The 22,295-nt window shown below is 38.3% G+C and overlaps 1 protein-coding gene across 3 annotated transcripts in view; it reads right to left on the bottom strand.

Moving 5' to 3' along the window:
- Nucleotides 1–22,295, bottom strand: part of MMD2 (monocyte to macrophage differentiation associated 2) — a 757,289-nt gene that overhangs the window by 366,657 nt on the left and 368,337 nt on the right. Inside the window, exon 1 of one of the 3 annotated variants that reach the window (XM_044089488.1) lies at nt 13,311–13,670. The exons of the other annotated variants lie outside the window; for them this stretch is intronic. Within the exon in view, the coding sequence (XP_043945423.1) occupies nt 13,311–13,318 (8 nt within the window). The 5' untranslated portion in view covers nt 13,319–13,670. Of the gene's footprint in view, nt 1–13,310; nt 13,671–22,295 lie in introns of those variants that run through there. 3 annotated transcript variants of the gene reach the window in all.

Below are 22,295 nucleotides of genomic sequence, written 5' to 3'. Positions count from 1 at the left end.
GCCGTAGAGGTTCTTGATATTACTATAGAAGGCTCTGGTGTTGTTTTTAGTATCTGCCACAATTCTGCCTTCATAGCTGGATTTAGAGGATTTGATAAGGGATCTCAACTTTTTGTTGAGGCTAATGAGGGAGTTTTTCCAGTCTTGGGACTTCACCTTTTTCTGTAACAGTTTCTTCCTTCTGTTGTAGAGTTTATTGATATATGAGGGCCACCACATTGGAAAGGAGGAGAGCATCTTGGTTCTATTGGGTATGGCTAGTTCCATGCATTTATGTACGTGTTCGTACTGTGCATTGGTGTATGATTTTGGCAGTCTTGCAGCTATTTTCCATTGGCATGGGTGCCATGAAGTTAGCCACCTCTGTCTTCAGGTGCCCAGAGTCAGCTTTGGAGAAGTTTTTCAAGGTGGTCACTTTGGTGGGGGGTGTGGGTGAGATGTAGATTTCTGTGGTGATTAGTTTCTGGTCAGATCTAACCAGGGAGGACTTGACTGTTGGTGAAGAGCAACAGTAACCCATGTTAGTAATAACCAGGTCAAGGATGTTGCTTCCTCTAGTGGGGGTCAGAATGAGCTGGTCCAGGGCATTGGAATTGATGAATTCCAGGAAATGTTGGGCCAGTGCATTGGTACAAGAGTAGTTTTCCCAGTTGATGGAGGGGTAGTTGAAATCTCCTAGTATGAGAGTATTGGGCTGGACCTTGATAGATTCCAGGGTGCTTAGGAACATGGAGTGGGAAGAATACTATAAGTAGCGAGCCTTAAAAACAATGAGAGGGATTCAAACCCTATATCCTCCCACAGGGAATCTTAGTCCTCTGCAGCACCACTAGACACTAGGGATACCACATCAAAAAAGTACAAGACTTTAAAAAATGTCAACTACAATGAGCAAAAAAGAATTCAAATCCTGCATCCTTGCCACAGGAAACTTCAGCATTAACCAGCCGTGATAACTGACAAGCTAATGCAGTAGTTTTCTTAACATCTAATGAGCATCTTGGGCAGTATTCAATGCCTGAAACAGTTTGTGATTTATGAGAAGGAGGGACAGGAAACATTAATCATACCTCTCAGCCTTGTAATGCAAGAAAACAAGTCAAAGCTAAAAGTAATGTCACAACAAAATCATGGACAGATTTTAATTAGTCCTACAAAATTAGAAACTTGCTAGTGTAATAGCTTTTGCACTGCCATGCATTTAGTGAAGAATATGAAGTATGAAACTCTAATGTTTGGCATTAATGGATGATTGTAATTATCCACGATTTGTGAGGGTAGGGAAGAGGAGACATTGGGGATGTTCTGACAATACAGAGACAGGTTTAGGGTATGTTTGTGTGTGTGTGTGTGTGTGTGTGTGTGTGTGTGTGTGTGTGTGTGTGTGTGTGTGTGTGTGTGTGTGTGTGTGTGCGCGTTTGAATGTGTATACTGTGTGTACGTGAGTGAATGGGGGGGGTCCTGTGCTAACACAATGCATTGTCTGCTATTGTCAACTACCACAGGAATATGCTGATCTACACTTGCAGTAGTTAACTGCAGTTCAGAGACATGCAAATTAGCCAATAATGACATCCATCTTCATTGCAGCTAACATGTCTCTGAATTACAAAAATACTGCATTGTAACAGGGAATTATTTACAGCAGATCTTAATGTGAGCACCGGGGTTCTTTCTGAATGCCCGAAAACATGTTTTGTCCAGGAATGTTGACTCAGACAGAACAAGTTGTGCAGAGTTGTACAATATGCAGTGCATACCATAACGATGATCCGAAAGAAGAGATGTTATCTGATAAACTCAATGGTCATATTGGGAGTGAAGAGCTCCTTTCCCTGTGGGTCAGAGTGGACACAGATTTGTTTCATTTTAAAGAACTCTCTAATACATGAAGATTATTATTTAAAGTAACAAGGAACACTCAAATTGACATTCACAATTGCAAGCGTGATTACTGTACTAAAGTCGAGACAGGATTTGTTTTGTCGTACCCAACAGTAATCTATAATACAAAATTAAGAATTCAAAAGATTTAAATGTGCTTAAGAATTGAGGCATTTCATGTCCAGTCGCTACTATCTATAGGCTAAAGATAAGTGGAGAGAACTGTAGTTACTGAAAAATCTGACAAGGAAGAACTCTAGCAAAATCTATGAGGATAATCATGTTACAGTGATGAAATCTAATTTTGTGTTTTAGTATCCTTCCTGCATCACAAACTATATACATTTTATAGTTTAGATTGTTGAACTCCAAAACTGAATTAAAAATAAAAGTTTTGGAATACATGAATAGCCAACTGCAGTGTCCCTGACCCATTCTCTCATCATTGTGACTGTTAATGGGGAGAAGGTTAGCAAGAAAATGACCTATTTTAGCTGGGCTGTAGGGAGGCCTAAAAATCAAATCAAAGGAAAGAAAATGCTGTAAAGCAATCTTCATAGACAGAAATGGTATTATGACAGAACCTGCAGGAAACTACTAGATTTAAAAGCTGCAGATGAAGTGAGAATAAAAAAGCCATGGAAAAGTTTGCATCCTTAAGCTAAACTAGTTGGTAAAGCAACTGAACTAAAGCCTTGTGTCGTGGGAAAGATGGAAAGCTACAGAGGACGAATTGCAGATATTTGCATAAAACAAAAGCAATGAAGTCCAAAGAAAATGAGCCACCAGAATTGTCGTAACTAGAAAAGTTATACGAAAATCTAGACTTTCAGAATTGTGATAGCAAGAGCTGCAGAGAGAAATCCCTCTATTTTTATCTCCGAGAAAAGCTCTACTGTCCTCAGTATAATATCAGATGCCCTGACTTAGTACTATTAAACATTCTAGAATTGAAAGACGGCAGAAGAAGCCAAACAGATATATGGGAGTCTATGTCTACCTGTATATATTAAAGTCTCTTTTGAATTTGTCCAGATCTGATTTGATGCAAAAGCCTATCACATGCTTAGTGCAAAATTAAAATTATTTTAAAATAATTAGTGAAATGTAAAACATCCTACTTTACAGACTGCATATGAAATAACTATGTAATACATGGAGTGCCATACTTACCCTCCAAAAGTAGGAAAAAGATGGGCGTATTAAGGCTTATTAAGCACTCTTCCCCATGTAAGCTATAGTCTCATGCTACAGCACAAACAACAGTTAGCACCCATTGATAGTCTCATGCTACAGCATAAACAACAGTCAGCACCCATTGATAGTCTCATGCTACAGCACAAATAACAGTCAGCACCCATTGATAGTCTCATGCTACAGCATAAACAACAGTCAGCATCCACTGATAGTCTCATGCTATAGCATAAACAACAGTCAGCACCCATTGATAGTCTCATGCTACAGCACAAATAACAGTCAGCACCCATTGATAGTCTCATGCTACAGCATAAACAGTCAGCACCCATTGATAGTCTCATGCTACAGCACAAACAACAGTCAGCACCCATTGATAGTCTCATGCAACAGCATAAACAATATTCAGCACCCATTGATAGTCTCATGCTACAGCATAAACAACAGTCAGCACCCATTGATAGTCTCATGCTACAGCACAAATAACAGTCAGCACCCATTATTCTCATGCTACAGCACAAACAACAGTCAGCACCCATTGATAGTCTCATGCTACAGCATAAACAACAGTCAGCACCCATTGATAGTCTCATGCTACAGCATAGACAACAGTCAGCACCCATTGATAGTCTTATGCTACAGCACAAACAATAGTCAGCACCCATTGATAGTCTCATGCTACAGCACAAACAACAGTCAGCACCCACTGATAGTCTCATGCCATACCATAAACAACAGTCAGCACCTATTGATAGTCTCATGCTACAGCATAAACAACAGTCAGCACCCATTGATAGTCTCATGCTACAGCATAAACAACAGTCAGCACCCATTGATAGTCTCATGCTACAGCATAAACAACAGTCAGCATCCACTGATAGTCTCATGCTACAGCATAAACAACAGTCAGCACCCATTGATAGTCTCATGCTACAGCACAAATAACAGTCAGCACCCATTGATAGTCTCATGCTACAGCATAAACAGTCAGCACCCATTGATAGTCTCATGCTACAGCACAAACAACAGTCAGCACCCATTGATAGTCTCATGCAACAGCACAAACAATATTCAGCACCCATTGATAGTCTCATGCTACAGCATAAACAACAGTCAGCACCCATTGATAGTCTCATGCTACAGCACAAATAACAGTCAGCACCCATTGATAGTCTCATGCTACAGCACAAACAACAGTCAGCACCCATTGATAGTCTCATGCTACAGCACAAATAACAGTCAGCACCCATTGATAGTCTCATGCTACAGCATAAACAACAGTCAGCATCCACTGATAGTCTCATGCTATAGCATAAACAACAGTCAGCACCCATTGATAGTCTCATGCTACAGCATAAACAACAGTCAGCACCCATTGATAGTCTTATGCTACAGCACAAACAATAGTCAGCACCCACTGATAGTCTCATGCTACAGCATAAACAACAGTCAGCACCCATTGATAGTCTCATGCTACAGCACAAATAACAGTCAGCACCCATTGATAGTCTCATGCTACAGCATAAACAACAGTCAGCATCCACTGATAGTCTCATGTTATAGCATAAACAACAGTCAGCACCCATTGATAGTCTCATGCTACAGCATAGACAACAGTCAGCACCCATTGATAGTCTTATGCTACAGCACAAACAATAGTCAGCACCCATTGATAGTCTCATGCTACAGCACAAACAACAGTCAGCACCCACTGATAGTCTCATGCCATACCATAAACAACAGTCAGCACCTATTGATAGGCTCATGCTATAGCACAAATAACAGTCAGCACCCATTGATAGTCTAATGCTACAGCATAAACAACAGTCAGCACCCATTGATAGTCTCATGCTATAGCACAAACAACAGTCAGCACCCATTGATAGTCTCATGCTATAGCATAAACAACAGTCAGCACCCATTGATAGTCTCATGCCATACCATAAACAACAGTCAGCACCCATTGCAGAAACGCAGCAAGAATCTGGATGTTGTTAAATGCAGCAAACTTTTTTAAGGCTTAACCACTAAAAAAGGAAAAAAAATGTGAACAAAGTTTACAACTTTTCACTCACTTCTCTGGTGGCCACTCTCAGTGTGGTAGCAATAAGTGTGTTGAACAGCTTTCAAAACAGTACAACATTTAGCACTGCAATGCTTTTTTGCTCTCTGAATTTTGTAGTACATGAAGGAGGGAAATATCCATGCACTGCAAATATTTATGATTGTGTCTCTCCAGTTATAACCCAAACTGCTACATGTTGTCAGCTTAATTGTATGGAACATATAACAAGCTGATGATAAGAGATACAGTCATAATCCTCTATATTATTTGTCTGGAAAACACAAGGCTGTAGTAAATGGGGTATATAACTTTAAATATGCTGATTCCTAACTGTACAGGCTTTATGTCATGTGATACACATTTCTTTGAGAAGGCAATCTGGTATAAATACCTCAGGGAACCTGTAAACTTGATAGAGTATTTGCATTGTTTATACAGCATATTGTCAAATATGGCCTTGTTGGCCACATGCCACCTAGATGCTGCAGCTAACACCCTGACCTGGTGAGATAGGGGTAGTGAGCTATGTATTGCTGGCATATGTAATTAAGTGACATAAAACAAAACATGAGCATAGCAAGGATGCAAGAAGAAAGGGAACATTTCGGCAAATTGCATATCTACTGCTGACAATCTATCTTTTTTTGTTTTTTTAAACAGCATCACAGTTCAGTGCAAATAAATGTGCAGCATGCATAATATGAGTCAGATGTTCTATAGCCATTAGTGTATGCCATCTGGTCAGTAGTGGCTGCACATACATGGTGGACAGTTCAGAGATACGCCATAAGCTTATTAAGCAAATGTCCATTATATCTATGCAGTCTCTATTGCCAATTAGCAGACACAGATGGATCAAGAGCATCTGATTCCCAAGATGCATGTAGTGCAGTTATTTGTACTGTCCAAAGAAGAAAAGGCGAAGGAAGACAGAAGTGCAGCTGTAGGTATGTCATTCACTCTGCCTGCTCCCATTCTCCTTGCATCCTTGATATGTCACATGTTTTATGTAACTGCTTACTTGCATGTGCCTAACATACATAACTCATTACTTGCCCACCCTGCTATTCTCATTCCCATACTTTCCTGAACATGATTGTACTGTTTGGATATTAGGAAATGTCGCTATGTCAAGAAACACATGCACCATACCCTATTTATGTCTGCAAACTCTGTTTGTTCACATTGCCATGTACATTCTCCTTGCTCGTTTGTTTGTTTTACACTGAACGCAAAACCACCCACTTCCGTCTTGTTTTCATTTCACCTCTCTGGCTTGTTCCTTTCATATACTTGTTCTGTTTTACTGCTCATGCTACATCTGCCATGCATGTTCCCGGTGTTGTGCTCTCTCCTTCTAGCTGTATGTGTTGCTACAGGCACTACTGGCACATGCTACCTTTTACAAGCAATATCTTCTTCAGCTTAGTAGACTGTGTGTGCTGTGGCTGGGTGTATGCCAAGTTATACCTTTACCACTATATATGCAATTATTGTCTTAACCAGTTCTACAGCTTGCTGTACTGGCCTGCATATGTTCTTCTACTTAAATATTACAGTAGTGACATGAGGTACCACAGTAGTCTCTGTGTGCCATATTGTTAATTTGGCTGGGTTCATATTGGGCTGTACTGGTATGCCACATTGGTATGGACCAATACTGTAGTGGTATATAATCTCTTGTGGCACATACATCACTGTCTGCCGAACATATGCCTTTGTTTTCACCCATTATATCTGTAGGACACATCAGATCAGTTTTCACAAAGCCAAGCATACCTCTGAAGTGTCCAGATTTTCATACTTTTGGTCTGTTTGTCATAAAATTTGTGATTTTCTGGCAAATCACTGGGGGGTGAAGTCACTAAATAGTTACACAGATTTGAGTTTCAGACTTCATATCCTCAAAAAAATCCATACTAACATAAAGGTTTTCATTTTAGCAACTTTCTAAGTTTATAAGAACAATATTTAGTCTGTCCTTATTTTTTGGCCTTTGTCCAGATTTCTTGCACTAAGAAGCTGACAGATATGAACCAAGATTTTAATTTACTACTGCTACAGCTCCCTCTGTCTGCTGTCCTGTGTTTATCTGTGTTTCAACCATCCTGTAGTGTGGTATGTTCCATGTTGCTCCATCTCTCCTCACACGTATTGACATGTCACCATAACATGACTGCGTGTCACTTGATCTCTGGTATCTGACTATAGGAAATGCTGTTTTTAAACTGTCTTTCATTGAAGTAGGAATCAGGAATTTTTTGGCTAATGTTTTAAGTCAATTCCCCATTTTATTTAAAATTATGATACGTAAACAATGAGATTGCACAATGGAAGTTAGAGGATTTCCTCCACTCCCCCACTGGTGTATGATCTCAGGGTTGTTATATCTAAAGCAGCATGGATGGAATAAGTGTTGCATTTTTTTGGTCAGTTTTAATGATATGGCTCTTCAATGATTTTTTTTGTTTTATTTATTTATTTTTCTTGTTCAAATGAGTGCTGCCAAAAAAATCCATTGATTTTTATCCATAAACCTTAATAGCTATTCTGCTCCTTGCACCAAACATGCACATGGCAGTGTATTATCCTCTATGCCTTTGACACTGGCAAAACTATTCATGGTAACCATTTTGTTGAGACATTTACTTACATATTCTTTTTCATCTTTTATCAAACTTGCTGCTATGTCCTGTATCCTTTAGTGTGACCGCTTTCCACATGTCCTGAATGTAGCAGTTTGTACAACAGTTTTTACAACTTTTTTTTGCACAGGGTACTGTACAACAAATGGGGTCTGGCTCCTTCTCTCTCAAAACCGCTGTGTGAATCCTGCCTGCATGCATACTGTCATTTCAAAGCAGCACTAGCACAATAAACTGAAAACACATTTTAGTGGCAACCACAGCCCTCCATATAGAGGGTATTTTCTCCTGTACCCTTTTGCCTAATATTGGGGTATGGGAGATTCTCTCTACTCCTTTCCCTTGGTGGCCTTGTTTGAGCAGATTGTGCTTTGGCTGACTGGCATGCAAACTACAACTTCCTGGCAGTAGTGTGCCAGTATGTGTGTGTGTGTGTGTGTGTGTGTGTGTGTGTGTGTGTGTGTGTGTGTGTGTGTGTGTGTGTGTGTATGCATGTGTGTGTATGCATGTGTGTGTGTGTGTGTGTGTGTGTGTATATGCATATGCATATGTGTGTGTGTATGCGTATGCATGTGCGTGTGTGTATGCATATGCGTATGTGTGTGTGTGTGTGTATGCGTATGCGTGTGCGTGCATGCGTATGCGTATATGAGTGTGTATGTGTGCGTGTATGCGTATGCGTATGCATGTGCGTGTGTGTATGCGTATGTGAGTGTGTGTGTGTGTGTGTGTGTGTGTGTGTGTGTGTGTGTGTGTGTGTGTGTGTGTGTGTGTGTGTGTGTGTGTGTGTATATGTGTGTGTGTATGCGTATGCATGTGCGTTTGTGTGTATGCATATGCGTATGTGAGTGTGTGTGTGTGTGTGTGTGTGTGTGTGTGTCTGTGTGTGTGTGTTTAATATCATGTTCTGTTCAGCATCATCTGTCATGCTACCTTTCCTTATATTATGATATGAGTGATAATGGAGGACACTGGACCATACATTAGTTGCAGTCATAATTGCAGTGCTGTCTTCTCTTACATCAGTACAAAGACCAGTTTTCAGTATGCATGAAGCTTGTTTTATTTTTATTTTGAATTCACTTAAAAAGTAAACAGAGCTGTGTATCATCTCTAATCCTCTGTGACTTACCAAAAAATCAAAAATTTACTTGGGATGGGGTAAAAGTATGAAGGGACCCAATCAAGGCCATTTTAGAGTTAAACAGAACAACAGCTTTTATATCAACATGCATTTCTTGAACAGCGAGAAGAATGATTGGGCGGAACGGGGCAAAAATCAGAAATGTTAATATGTTAATAGCACAACAGTTTTGTATTAACATGTAGTTTCTGAAAACAAAATAAACAATAAGTATAAAAACTCTAATGTCTGTCATGATTGGTAGACTCATTTTTGGTAGTTTACCATAATAGCAACCATTTTATGAGGAATGCAGCAAAAGTATGGGGCCAAAGTATGGGGCAGATCCTAGTCGCTCCGCAAAACGTGGCACTTCAGGTGATGGACTGGTGATTCTTTAACTGTCTGAAATAATATTTAAAGATTAGGGCAGCTGTCACACTCCGCAACTGCCTTAGCAGTCTGAACACGAAGCAAACATACTGCCGCAGTCCAGGGTTCTCCATTATTGTTGTGATACATTACCCTGCCTTGTTACTGTTTGAAGGGAGCAGGCTTTTGCATGCTATTTGCCACTGTGTGTTTACCTGCAAGGCATTACTAGTGTTATTCTGCTGTGTGCAGTCATATCTTATAAATCCCATCCGAGGAAAATAGGACAACTGTCTTTAACAAAAATGGGTACTTACGTATTATCCCAACCACATTCGGAAGGAATTGCAGAAGCGACTTGCTTTCAAAGCTGTTCTGCGGCTGAAAACTGTTGTCAGCCACAGAAGAGGCTTGCTTTCTAGATGTCCTGTGGCTGGAAACTGTTGCCAGCCTGTTTTGGGAACTGGCGTGGGTCACTGAAGTGTCAGTGACTCCCAAGAAAGCAGATGAAGAAATGAAACAAATAACGGAAAGTGAGGCAGCACCTGTTACGTCACACTGATGTTTACAGGGTTGAGATTGTGGTGTATTTGGCCAGAATAAGTAATGATGAGTCCTGTCTGCATCGGCTGTGGGTAGATCTTGCCCTGTAAAATGTCATATTTTCATAAAAAAGTTCCAGTTTGGCCATCTTAAAAGGCACAGCATTTAGGAACATTCTGAAGTGACCTATATTTGCAAGCACAAGTGAAGAGTAAGCAATCGTGTATGGGAGGTGCAAATCATTGCCGCATTCAATGCAAGCCCCAGTATAAATAAAGTTAAGTGGCCACTACATTACTCCACCGAAGATATGTGCAAACTGTTTACATCCAGGGTAGTACTGACTATGGTTCTTTACTGTTTTGAGAGAAAGAAAATACATGTGAAAATTTGCAGTCAGATGCAAACATAAAAACACACAACCATTTTGAAGACAGTTAGCCAATGTAATATGTACAGAAATTCCCAGCGATATTGTAGTTGAGGGCCTCACCAGTTCATTTTGCACAGAAGTGGGCATGTCGCAAATTGAGTGACAACCCGGTCTACATATTTAATTTGCTCGTGCATACATGATATGAAAATATTAAATGTACACAAACGGTTAATACAGTATCGCCCAGGAAAGCTGTTTTTAGTAAAAGGTCCTGCCAATGATACTGAGGAATTGGTGGCTGTGACACCTGCACCAAAAAAAAAAAAAAAGAGTCCATTTGGACATTAATTGGGACAGTGAACCATCGCATTCCAATTCTGACAAAGAGAACTATAATGCTACATGGTAAAAAGCCTGACGACATGTGTTTTGATGGTTTCGTTTCTTTGCTGATGATTATTAGTATATATTATTAGTGCAATAAAACTTGTCAATTACAGATGTTGGTAAACAGTTTACTGTTATATTTAGTGTCATATTACAATGTCAAGTGCACTTTTTCTTCGGTTGTACATTCGGAGGGAATGCATATTTGTCAATGACATACCAGGGGGGTGGGTTTGGGGCGGGGCTTGCTACTGCGCATCTGGTGAGGCCCCCAACTACAATATCGCCAAATTCCCATGGTCCCAGAAAAATTACAGTTCAGTGGCGCACACTTCCCTAGACAGTTTCAGTACTTTCTGTCAACAGGAGAACATCTTTGCAATGCACCGCTTCTACAGTTCCGAATGTGGTTGCGATAATACACAAGTACCTAAAAATGTAATGCTGTAAGGAAGACTGTCCACTGATGGCAATGACATTAGATATAAATAAAATTAATGTCATCATTTTATAAAGACAATGTGATAATTACAATAATTATATATTTTTTGCTGTAATTATTATTTAGGTTGGATTTAAATACACAGTAAAAATCAGAAGCCATCTTTATAATGGAGAATATGATGGGCATATATGAAATGCTGTCATGGCTGCAAGTGGATTGTTCCACTTATTTTTGCAAAATGGATTAAGAAAAGAATAGCTGTGCATACATACACTAAAACTTAAACTTTTTAAGCAACAGTTGATTTTATATTCAAGCTCAGTCAGTTTGCACTGGCTCTCAGCAATTATACTCCTCTGCCATCGGTCACCATACTGCATTACCAGATCTAGAAGAGGGGTTGGCTAGATACATAGTTATCTAGGCAGGGTTGTAGTGAGCCGAACCATCTCTCACAGTTAAAGCTAGGAGTGAAGTGATTTTTACATTTTAATACAGACATGGTTATTACATTTCTAAATTTCTAATAATTATTAATAATAATAATTAATAAGATCAAAATTTCATTGATAAGCTACGCTTTGATCACCATGTGTCAGCCATTGTTACAAACTCATTCTACTTTGCCTAATTAATTAATTAACTTACTAGGGTATACACTCTAAAGACAAAGATAACAGAATTGCTCTTTATTTATCCCTCATTAGGACATCATTGAATACAAGGCTGCCTTTGTAATGTACTTCTTCAAAACACCTCACCTAACTTGCCCATCATTGAATACAAGGCTGCCTTTGTAATGTACCTCTTCAAAACACCTCACCTAACTTGAAAGGCCCAAAGATATTTTTTAAAATAATAAAACTAGGAGTTAACTTCTAAAGCTATCCATTTAGACTGGAATCCCTCTCTATATATACCACTTCATGTAGGCTTCTGTTTGACCACCTTTGCTAAGACTTCTTTCTATGAAATACCCTGTCCTATTAGATCTCCTTCATCTCTTCTGCAAAACTGGTAGTACCACAGATACTCGCACCAATGTTTGCGGTCTTCGTTGATACAAAACAATGACTTGTTGGCACTATAGATTTCAAACTCAATGCATTGTTTACCTATGGAATAAACTTTCCTTACATATGAAATAATGCAATTACCTTAATCACCTTTAAAACAACTCTTGCTGATTGGATGGCTACTTGTAAATTTACCCCTGGGGTATGTAATATTGTCTTTGACTGGGGCAGTGAATACATTAACTAATTTATTTAACTGATAACTTGCAAGTAATTTTGAGTTGGATAGGCTGCATAATGGTCATTTTGACCACATGCCTACCAAATACCTATGAAACAATTTACATATGTAGGCCCTCAAGACTCACTGACCAGATGTACCTGTTTGACCTTGGTTGGACTGCCAACCACCTAGTCTCATAGGTTCATACTAAGCTAACTGCCATTGCGAGCCATTTTAAGCCTTGCCAATTATCCCTTGTGAGAATCAAACCCTGCACCTTGTGTTTGTAAGGCGAACACCTTAACCATTAGGCCACCCTCCCAACCCCTCCAGTGAGATGCAGCACTATAGTAGCTGTGCTCACATCATTTCTCCTGAATCAACACAGAAGCCAGTTGTCTTCTCTCCTCCCTCTTTGCTGGCCATGTAATAGCAGACCAGCTTGCCAAACTTACCTGTAGCGTAGCCATGCTACTGCTATGGTAGTGGGTTGGCTTTTCACTAGAAGCTTACTGCATGCTTATGTAACATATTTGGCCTAAACTGTGTTTTATTTTGTTTACAGATTTGATTCATTCATCTATAAAATTCTGATTCTCTTTCATAAGACTGCTCCAGCACCTGAGGGTTCTTTATTCTGAGGTCCACTTCTGATGCCAGCCTAATTCCAGCATTCCCCTAAGGCTGATGAAAGGGAACCATTGCTAAATTTGCTCTGCCCATGCACCTGGTAGTAGCCATAGTCCTTATATATGGACCCCTAAACAGAAAGTCCACATTTACTTCCTATACAAGCAATATGCTCTCATTTTTTGTTTGAAAAAGATACATCCCTGACGACTCTAAATCCCTGATTATGTAATTAAACTTAATGCTGATATGCACTGGTCTGTTGTACATCTAAAGCTGTGTTATTTTACCTCATCTTTGCTTGCACCATGTGTGAAGCAATACTGCCTGATATAGGATATATACATACAAAATCACTTGCCTTGCCTTGAAGCACATAAAATCTTCCAGAATAGCTACACACTTACTGTTTCATACTTTGACTGGTGTTGATGATATTTTCTCCGTCTTCAGTTGCTGCTGGTTAAAAGGGTCCAAAGCTGCAGTGCTTTCTTGGAGCACTACAGTAAAACAATCACATGTTCATAGCAAAATTAGGAATTGCAATGTTCATCTTAACATATTACTTGTGAAAAGGATTATTTCAGTCTCTGCCTGTATTTTATTTTTGTGCGTTCTACTGTCAGAAACAATACCTAAAAAAACACACATCAAATCCTACAGTGCAGTTGCTAAGCAACCATTCACTTTTTATTCCATTCCATGTTGGAGGTCCCCCACCAGCATTATTCAAAAGACAGAGAATAAGGCTACTGAGATGATGTCATAGTTGCTACGGTAACCAAACTGAGGCAATTTTTTTTTTTTACAAATTTTCTTTTTCTTTTTGTCTTTTAACATAGTATTCTCGTGGCACTAACATTGGATAAAAACATAAACCATAAATAGACAGATGATTTATTTCTACTCAAAGGAGCGAACGTGAAAAAAGTGTGATTCTAAAAGCGGTCCAGCAACTCTTAGTAAATACCTCAAAGATGGGACTAAGCAGGACCAAACAGAAGATTTCTATTTAAAGCACATCACACTGACACAAGGCTGACCCTTCTTTCAGAAGTGGCATTGACTGGAAAACTCTGACAATAAACTGCTACATGATGTGTATAGTAAATGCATCATATGTGGCTGTAAAGTGTATACTTTTATGACAATATTTAAAGGGAGCAGAGTAAAAACAAAGATGCAGTGGTCAAAAAGAGATCATTTCCACTTGCATTTTCTCTGTAATAAGCATAAATAATTCATGGTACAGCATATGTTTAGTGTTTACTGAAGATATAGTGGGCTGCAATAACTCTCCAATTATCCTTGACTACTGATGAAGATATAGTGGGTCAGTAATAACTCTCCAATTATCTTTGACTAATCTACAAATATTACAGATACTTTTTTCATGCTGTGTGCTACATTAAATATAAACTTTTCCCCATTAAACAGCCCACATCAAAGCTCCATTTCTTAAAATGAAAGTGATTTTTCTCTGAAGTATTTCTTAGATATTAATATCAGGCTGAATTACTTTATTTTTGGCATGTGGCTTACATACCCCTCACAAGATATGTCGTTGAAGAACCTATTGCCACATGGTTCTCTTACAAACTTGTCAAACTGCAAAACTGGTGTGACTCACCTTAGCAGTATGCAGCAAGCTACAGAATGTGTTCTGAAAGGTCAGCAAGTTAATGTACCTGGTCCATGTGCATTGATAAAGCCTGGCACTGCCTGGAGAGGTGGGCACAAACCCTGGAGCAAGCCCAAGGGATTAAATGACAAGTAAATTATACAGACAATAGTAATCACTGGGGAAGAGAGTCATCAGATCTCAGATGTATTTACTGATATTTGCCTCTTTTGAAGTAGAATTATATAGTAACCACTGCAGTCTTCTGCCTACACAGTAACCTGCAAATTCTAAAAGTGCATTTACAGGTTTGCTTTGAAATACTCCTCCTCTCTAATGGCACACTTTACTTGCTAAAGGGCTTGAGTGACTTCTGCTCTGAAGTGATCCTAGATTTCCAGGATTAGATCTATAGTTCACACTCCAAGAACTTTGACAGCTCCTTTCATCTTAATTGAACAGGTTTGCATGAAATGGTTAAGTATCCACTACCTGGAAAAGGCAATTATTATCCTCATTTGTGAAATGCATGTTTTAAAACACTTGCAGAACTGTCCTACTAAGTTCCATACTCCCACCCCACCACACACACACACACACACACACACACACACACACACACACACAGACACACACACACACACGTGTGTGGATGCATATTCATGCAGCTTATTTACCTTTCCACCATAACTCTTGTTTACATGATATGGCAGTTTGGCAGTTGCCCTATCAGAAGGAGCAATGTGCAATGAATTATGCACGTAAAGTGCTCACTTCTGCATGCCCTGTGAAGGACAACTGTTACTCCCTCTGCTTGAAATTACTGATTCACTTACAAGGTTTCTGCTTTCTAGCAGATGTCACACAAGCAGCAGGAGTTCCAAACCTTCTGCTGGGATAGTACTGCAGGAACACAACCAGATTATCTCATTCCCCACCACAACCACCACCACCACCAAGGATTACAGCTCCTTAGATTCATTCCTGAGCCTAAGTTGCAAGCAGTGGCAGAGATGGATGCCATGTCTTTGGCCAAGCAGGTTGGACCAAACTAATCTAATGTTCAGACATAGTCATGCAGGTGTCCTTCAATGGATATAGCTGTAGTAACCACGTGTGAACTTTTTTTTATATTCATACTACAATTTAAACATAATACTGTTAGGTGTAAGTACTGCTTGCATTTTATTCATTGATTTAATTCTTATTAGGTCATGAATGAAAAAGGAAGCAGGTAGGCCAGACCTGTGATGGAACTTCGGCCTTGGATTTCTACTACCATACATGCATTGGTTGTGTGGTAGTGGGCTTGTTGAGCCTGATTAAGTAGAGGAAGGGGTTAGTTGATGGCTCATTCCTTCATGTTGTGGATTCTGTGACCTAATAATATGAGTTAGTGAATGCAGTGTAAAAATTTCTTGCATGAAGGATGTGGGGAACTTTGCTGTGCCACAGAAAGTCAATATAAACTATATTTAATTATATAAAATATCATAATCTTCAGAACTGTTTTGGTCTGCTCTGAAAGGTATTATTTATTAGTATACTAAGCAAGTAAGATATTTCTGTTGGCATTCCAATCATTGCATGTATCTGGACAGATACATGCCAAAGGAGTCATTATATTCAATGAGTGGCCAAATGAGGGCTGAGTAAAAGGGATAATGACATCTCTAGATCTAGACACAATCCCATTGTTTATAACCTGTGCAATATAGAAAAACTTTCTTACATCAGTGGACACATGTTGATCAAAAGTTAAGTCATTGTCCACATAAGTTGCCAAATCCAGAATAATGGGGCAACTCTTAGGGGATATTGTGAATGTGGTAGTTCCCTGAGGTAGATGGTTTCCCAATGGATACAATAATACATTTTATGGCATTTAGTTTGGAACCAGTTATTTCTTTGGGGCAAACCTTCCAGCAAAATGGCCACATCATTTGGAGATTCACTGATCACTCCAATCCAGTCATCTGCAAACTTAGTCAGCCAGAGTCCTATGGTAGTGGCTTTTACTTCTGAAAAGTAGATTCCAAATAGGCAAAGTCCCAGCACAGAACCCTGCGCTGTACCATTTGCTTTGGTGGCATACATCACAGCTTTCCAAACAAAATACATATGAGCAATAACAGCATCTGCTCTCAACTTAGTGAGAGCCAAGTACTTCCAAAACCAAAAAAATTACTTCTTCACTGCAGCTGAGACTTTTGTGAACAAGTACCGTTACTCCTCTGATAATGTTGCAGGTTTTGCACACGACCAAAAATGGCAAGAGTATGTCTATCTACACACACAATTTAAGAATATTCTACAATATTAGTTTGAGTTCTGGAGTATTGCATTTTCTCAAGGAGGATATATTATGTTTCTTTTGCAGCTTTTTTTTTATTTTATAATCTATTTGTCCTTTGTATATTTATTTCCATTCTGCAATATTATGCAGCTTTTACTACTAAAATTTTGACTGCTACAGTTTGCTCCACATTGTTACTTTGTATCATATCAATTTTATAGCAGCAGCTGGCTTTCATGGGTGGTTGGATACTTTTTTGGAATATACTGAGGACACAGACTTACACAAATTCAGATTTAGAACTGTGACCTACTTTGTTTGAATCTTGGAATAAGTGGACAAAGGCATGGGTGCATTTACTTTGCATGTCCTTTACCATTTTATAGGCTCACGGGTAAATATTAGGCTATCAGTCTGCAGGCTATTACAAGCCCAGACAATAACCAGAGGTTAGAATCAAACTCAGTATCTTGTATCTCTGAGATTAAGAAGTAACCATTATGCCAGCTCTATGGTCTTAACTTGATGGAGGAAGCAGTGATGTGTGGTATTCATCTGTCTTCTTGTTCCCATGTGTGTTGCAATGGTTGGATTTGTTTGTTTTCACTTTTGATACAGAGGAGCTTGCACACTTGTTCAGGAACAATCTGAGTCACTCCAAAGTTTTATCACTTGTGATATTATTTGTTCATATTTATTAGTGGCTTTGTTTATCTTTGTGCGAATAAAACCATAGTAAATTAAAACCAACTGAATAACTATATATACTAAAGCTTCACTACAAAAAACAATGAAATAACAGCAATTAATACAAAATATCCAGTTGGATAACAAAGTATCCAGGCATTTCACTAAACTATGAGATTTCAACACAGGTCTTAAGGGGACCTTCCCATTCAAACCCAGTTCCTTATGGGCTTGCAATTTCATGATCCATCTAGTTTCCTGCCTCTCTGTAAGAGTCCTGAAATCACCCATCTTTTCATTTCCCTCAAATGCTTCTAGTACCCCAAAACTGAAAGAGTGATTAGGTCCAGCTTCCAAATAATGTTTCACTAACTCGTTCTTAGCATCACCTACATGAATCTTATAGATGCATTCTCTGATATGTTCTAATAAAGTATGATTTGTCTTCCCTACATAGAAACTGGTGCATGCAGAACAGCATGCTAAATAAACTACATTCTTAGTGTTACAATCTGTGTGTACCTTAAGAATAAACCTCTGTAATGTTGCTGGATGTAAAAATGTATCTTCACTACTAATAAAACTAAAAAAATTACAACATCTACAGGAAAAGGTTCCGTATGGCTGTAAACCATTACTAAACTCAGCAGATCTATTTTTATAACACAGTAACCATTTAAGCGATTTCTTGTTTTTCTAATGAAATCACGGTGCTTCACCAACTACTCTCTTGATCTTAGGATCTGCCATCAAAATAGGCCACGTCATATGAATTACATTACAGATCTGACGGGTGACATTAGTAAAAAATACAGACACAGAAACATTATGCTCAATATCATCATTCAAACACTCATTTTCAGGAACTAGACTAGGTGCAGCAAAAAAAGGTTTAGCACTCCCTGCACGCATACTATTAACATCTTTGTTCATCTTTTCCTCTTCATTAAGCATATAACATTTATCTAAAAACTTCTGTTGCATAAAATTTAGTCTATCCGGAAATTTTACAAATTATTAATCAGCCTAGATAACCTTATCCCCTCTCCTTTTAAAATATTTCTATAAACAAACATGGGTGCATGCTGCTCCTGTATAACAAATTATTCCTATGGCATGTTTTCCTAAATAGATCAGTGCTAAAAACATGGCCAAGTCCCCCTAAAACTTTCACATCTAAACAATCAATTTCATAGAACAATTATAAATAAATTTCAAAAAAGTTGTTGTAGTCAATAAATACATTCATTAAAAGTCTGAAAATACCCTGTCCCTAGCATAAATACATCATCAACAAATCTATTATAAGACTTAATAAAAGGGGTAAACCTATTACACTGTAAACCACAGGTCACCTCCCATTCAGCTAGAACTACAATGGTGTAGCTGCTTATACATAGTATGCCCATTGCTACGCCAGATTTTTGTAGACAATACATTTTATCAAATACAAACACATTGTTCTCTATTATTACCTCAAGAAACAAACAAATGTAATCAATCCTAACAAGTGTTAAATGACCATTTCTAATCAGATAACTTTTAACCATCTCTATCCCTTCAGCACTGAGAATCACAGTGAATAAAGATACAATTCCCAAAGTCATCATAAAGCAATCTTCTACATAGGTATTGTCTTCAATGGCATTAAACAAGTTCACAAGAAATTGATGAGCAACTTTGAGAACCGTACATGCTGAATCCACAATAGTTTTCAATTCTCATTCAACAAACACAGAAAAAGGTTTCGTAAGTCACCCCCATCCAGAAACAATAGGAAGAAACGGAGGTTGAAAAGGCTCCTTGTAAATCTTGGGGAGATCTTGGAACATTGGAATTACTGGGAAAGCAACAGTCAAAAATCTAGGTTCTTCAATAGTAATTAGGCTATGCCATAAACAATCACACACAATATTATGAACAGTTCTAACCATCCTATTTAGTTGAGGGAGAGAAATCCTCTCGTATACTTTATCAACAGATAGCAATGACAACATGGATTTAACATAAAAGGTCATGTCCATTATCAAAATGGCTGCCCTTTATCCGCTGGCTAGATCGCTATATCAGGATCTTTCTGTAAATCATATACTGCTTGAAACTCAACTTTCTTCAAGTTAAAATACTTCTTAAAGGACCCACCATCATTCAAAATATTCAATAAATAATTTTTACAAGCATTGCAAAATGCATCAAGTGAAGGATGTAAATTAGGCACATATGTACTACGTCTTCTAAAACCTTTTCGGAAGTCATTATTAGAAAACAACAATTTAAGCATAATGTTTTGCACAAACATGTTCAAGTCTATAACAATATGACAGAAATCACTCCTACCGGCAAGAATAAAAGACAAGCCTTTCTCAAGTAAGGATATTTGTGAATCAGTCAAAACTTTACTTGAAATATTCCAAATCAATGATTCTTTGTTCTCCCTACCCACATACGCTTGATAGTTCTCTGAGGGAACAGCTCCAATGATGGCTTTCTCTGTTTCCTTCCATGGTTCCTAGACCAACTACGCGAGGGTGATCTCACTTTCCTGAAAGTGAGTTGGAGGGAGAGAAAAGCCTGCTGTTGTTCTGGCATCGTAGTCTTCATTCGGACATCTGGTTGTCTGGTAGATGCATTTCCCCCCACCAATGGGGCAGCAGGAGACTCAATCATAACAGAACATTGACTAGCACCAAAATCCTTGGCTCCAGCCATTACCACAGTAACCATAGCATCTGTATCAATATTAGTGGCAGAAGATCATTCTCTCATTACCCCAGTCTTAGGCCATGAAAACACATTCCCTTTTTCAAAGTTGGCAATGTCCCACGCAAGCTTTTTTCTCTTTTGTTTCTGCAGTCTGAAATCATACAAGGTAATATTATCAATAACCCCATCAAGTGCTGTCTCAGCCATGGCCATTAGAGTAGATTGTTGCCTATTGATATCATCCAACAATTGCCCTTCAAAAGGATTAAAACATTCTAGCAACAACTTAATATATTCAAAGCTAGTGCCTAAATTTATACATTACCCTCTCTTAAGAAGTTCAGAATACTGCTCACTATACATAAGCATCTTAAAAATCCTGCAGCCTCTGAGAATAATTTTAAAATGAAGACACACCTCCAAATGAAGGCACTGTCATTGCAAACATTTCAATCTATATAAATCATTCTCAAGACCTCTCACCACACTCTGAAATTGGTCAATGTTAAATCCAGAATCATGTTCATCAGCAACATTTCTCAACAGCTGCTGTACATGTAGCAGATTACTATCAGTCTGTATAAATCTGTTCAAGCAATAATTTCTCCAACCCGTGTGTATACCCACTGGTTAAGAATCAAGTTCGATATCAAAACCTTCTGTCATGCCCTGTCTAGATAGATAACCCAACATAAACCAAAGATACTAAATTACAAACTATTCCAGTAGATAAAGTATGCTCCGAGGAAAACCAAAGCCAGTAGGAAGTATATATAAGCAACAAAGCACACAAGCAAGGACTCCGTGTGAATAAAACAAAAAAAAAATATTCTGGCAAGTGCTTTCACGCCAGTATATGGTGCTTCATCAGACCATAATAAATTAAAACCAACTGAATAAGTATATATACGAAAGCCTCACTACAAAAAACAATGAAATAACAGCAATTAATACAAAATATCCAATCAGATAAAGTATCCAGTCATTTAACTAAACCATGAGATTTCTACACAGGTCTTAAGGGGACCTATTTGGAAGCTGGACCTAATCATTCTCTCAGTTTTCGGGTACTAGAAGTATTTGAGGGAAATGAAAGGATGGGTGATTTCAGGACTCATACAGATAGGCAGGGAACTAGATGGAAAGTTAAATTGCAAGACCATAAGGAACCAGGTTTGAATGGGAAGGTCCCCTTAAGACCTGTGTTGAAATTTCATGGTTTAGTGAAATGACTGGATACTTTGTTATCTGACTATATATTTTATATTAATTGCTGTTATTTTATTGTTTTTTATAGTGTAGCTTTAGTATATATACTTATTCAGCTGGTTTTAATTTACTACGGTCTGATGAAGCACCATATACTGGTGTGAAAGCATTTACCAGAATAAAATTTATTTTTGTTTTATTCACACTGAGTAAGTGAATTGACAGTGGATCTGCCACATATCAATCAGCATTGCAGGGCCTTGAAATAAACTTCTTAAATTAAGAATCACAGATGTAGGACAGAGCTTAGAGGAGTCCCTAGTATTGAGAGATGGCATTTTTATAAGCTCTAACTGGCAAATTAAAGTGCTGGCTGCCTATGTCTGCAAGTCAATACAGGAACACTAAGCGCATGTATCTGCCACATTTGTTCCTAAATAAATAATGTTTTTAGTGACGTAATTGTTGTGCAGAGAGTAAAATGGTACCTACGGCATTTAGCATCTACATCAGTTGTTCTTAAATATGATCTGCAAAATAGAAGAAATTAAGTGTGTCAACATGTCAGATGTAGGCATGGGATGGTATAGCTTAGTGGTTTCAGTGGTGAGATGGTATTCTAGGTAGGTGGGTTAATATTTCAGTGAATATCATTGTTTTTTACCACACTATATAATTTAATTTAAAAAAATGAACCATGGAGCCATTCTGTCACTTCAGATATTCATAGTTTATAATTTAAGGAAAAGAAAAAGAGATTGTGGGTACCTCTTGTCTGAGAACACCAGGTCAGTGGTTAAAGTATTAATTGGTAAGGTTAATTTCTTAGAAGACCATGGCAGTTCGTTCTCACAGCATTATTCACTCGGCAAAAGC

The sequence above is a fragment of the Protopterus annectens genome, chromosome 12.part0, assembly GCF_019279795.1.
Source record: "Protopterus annectens isolate FY-2018-M chromosome 12.part0, PAN1.0, whole genome shotgun sequence".
Classification (NCBI taxonomy): domain Eukaryota; kingdom Metazoa; phylum Chordata; order Ceratodontiformes; family Protopteridae; genus Protopterus; species Protopterus annectens.
This window is presented reverse-complemented; position numbering and strand designations above follow the sequence as displayed.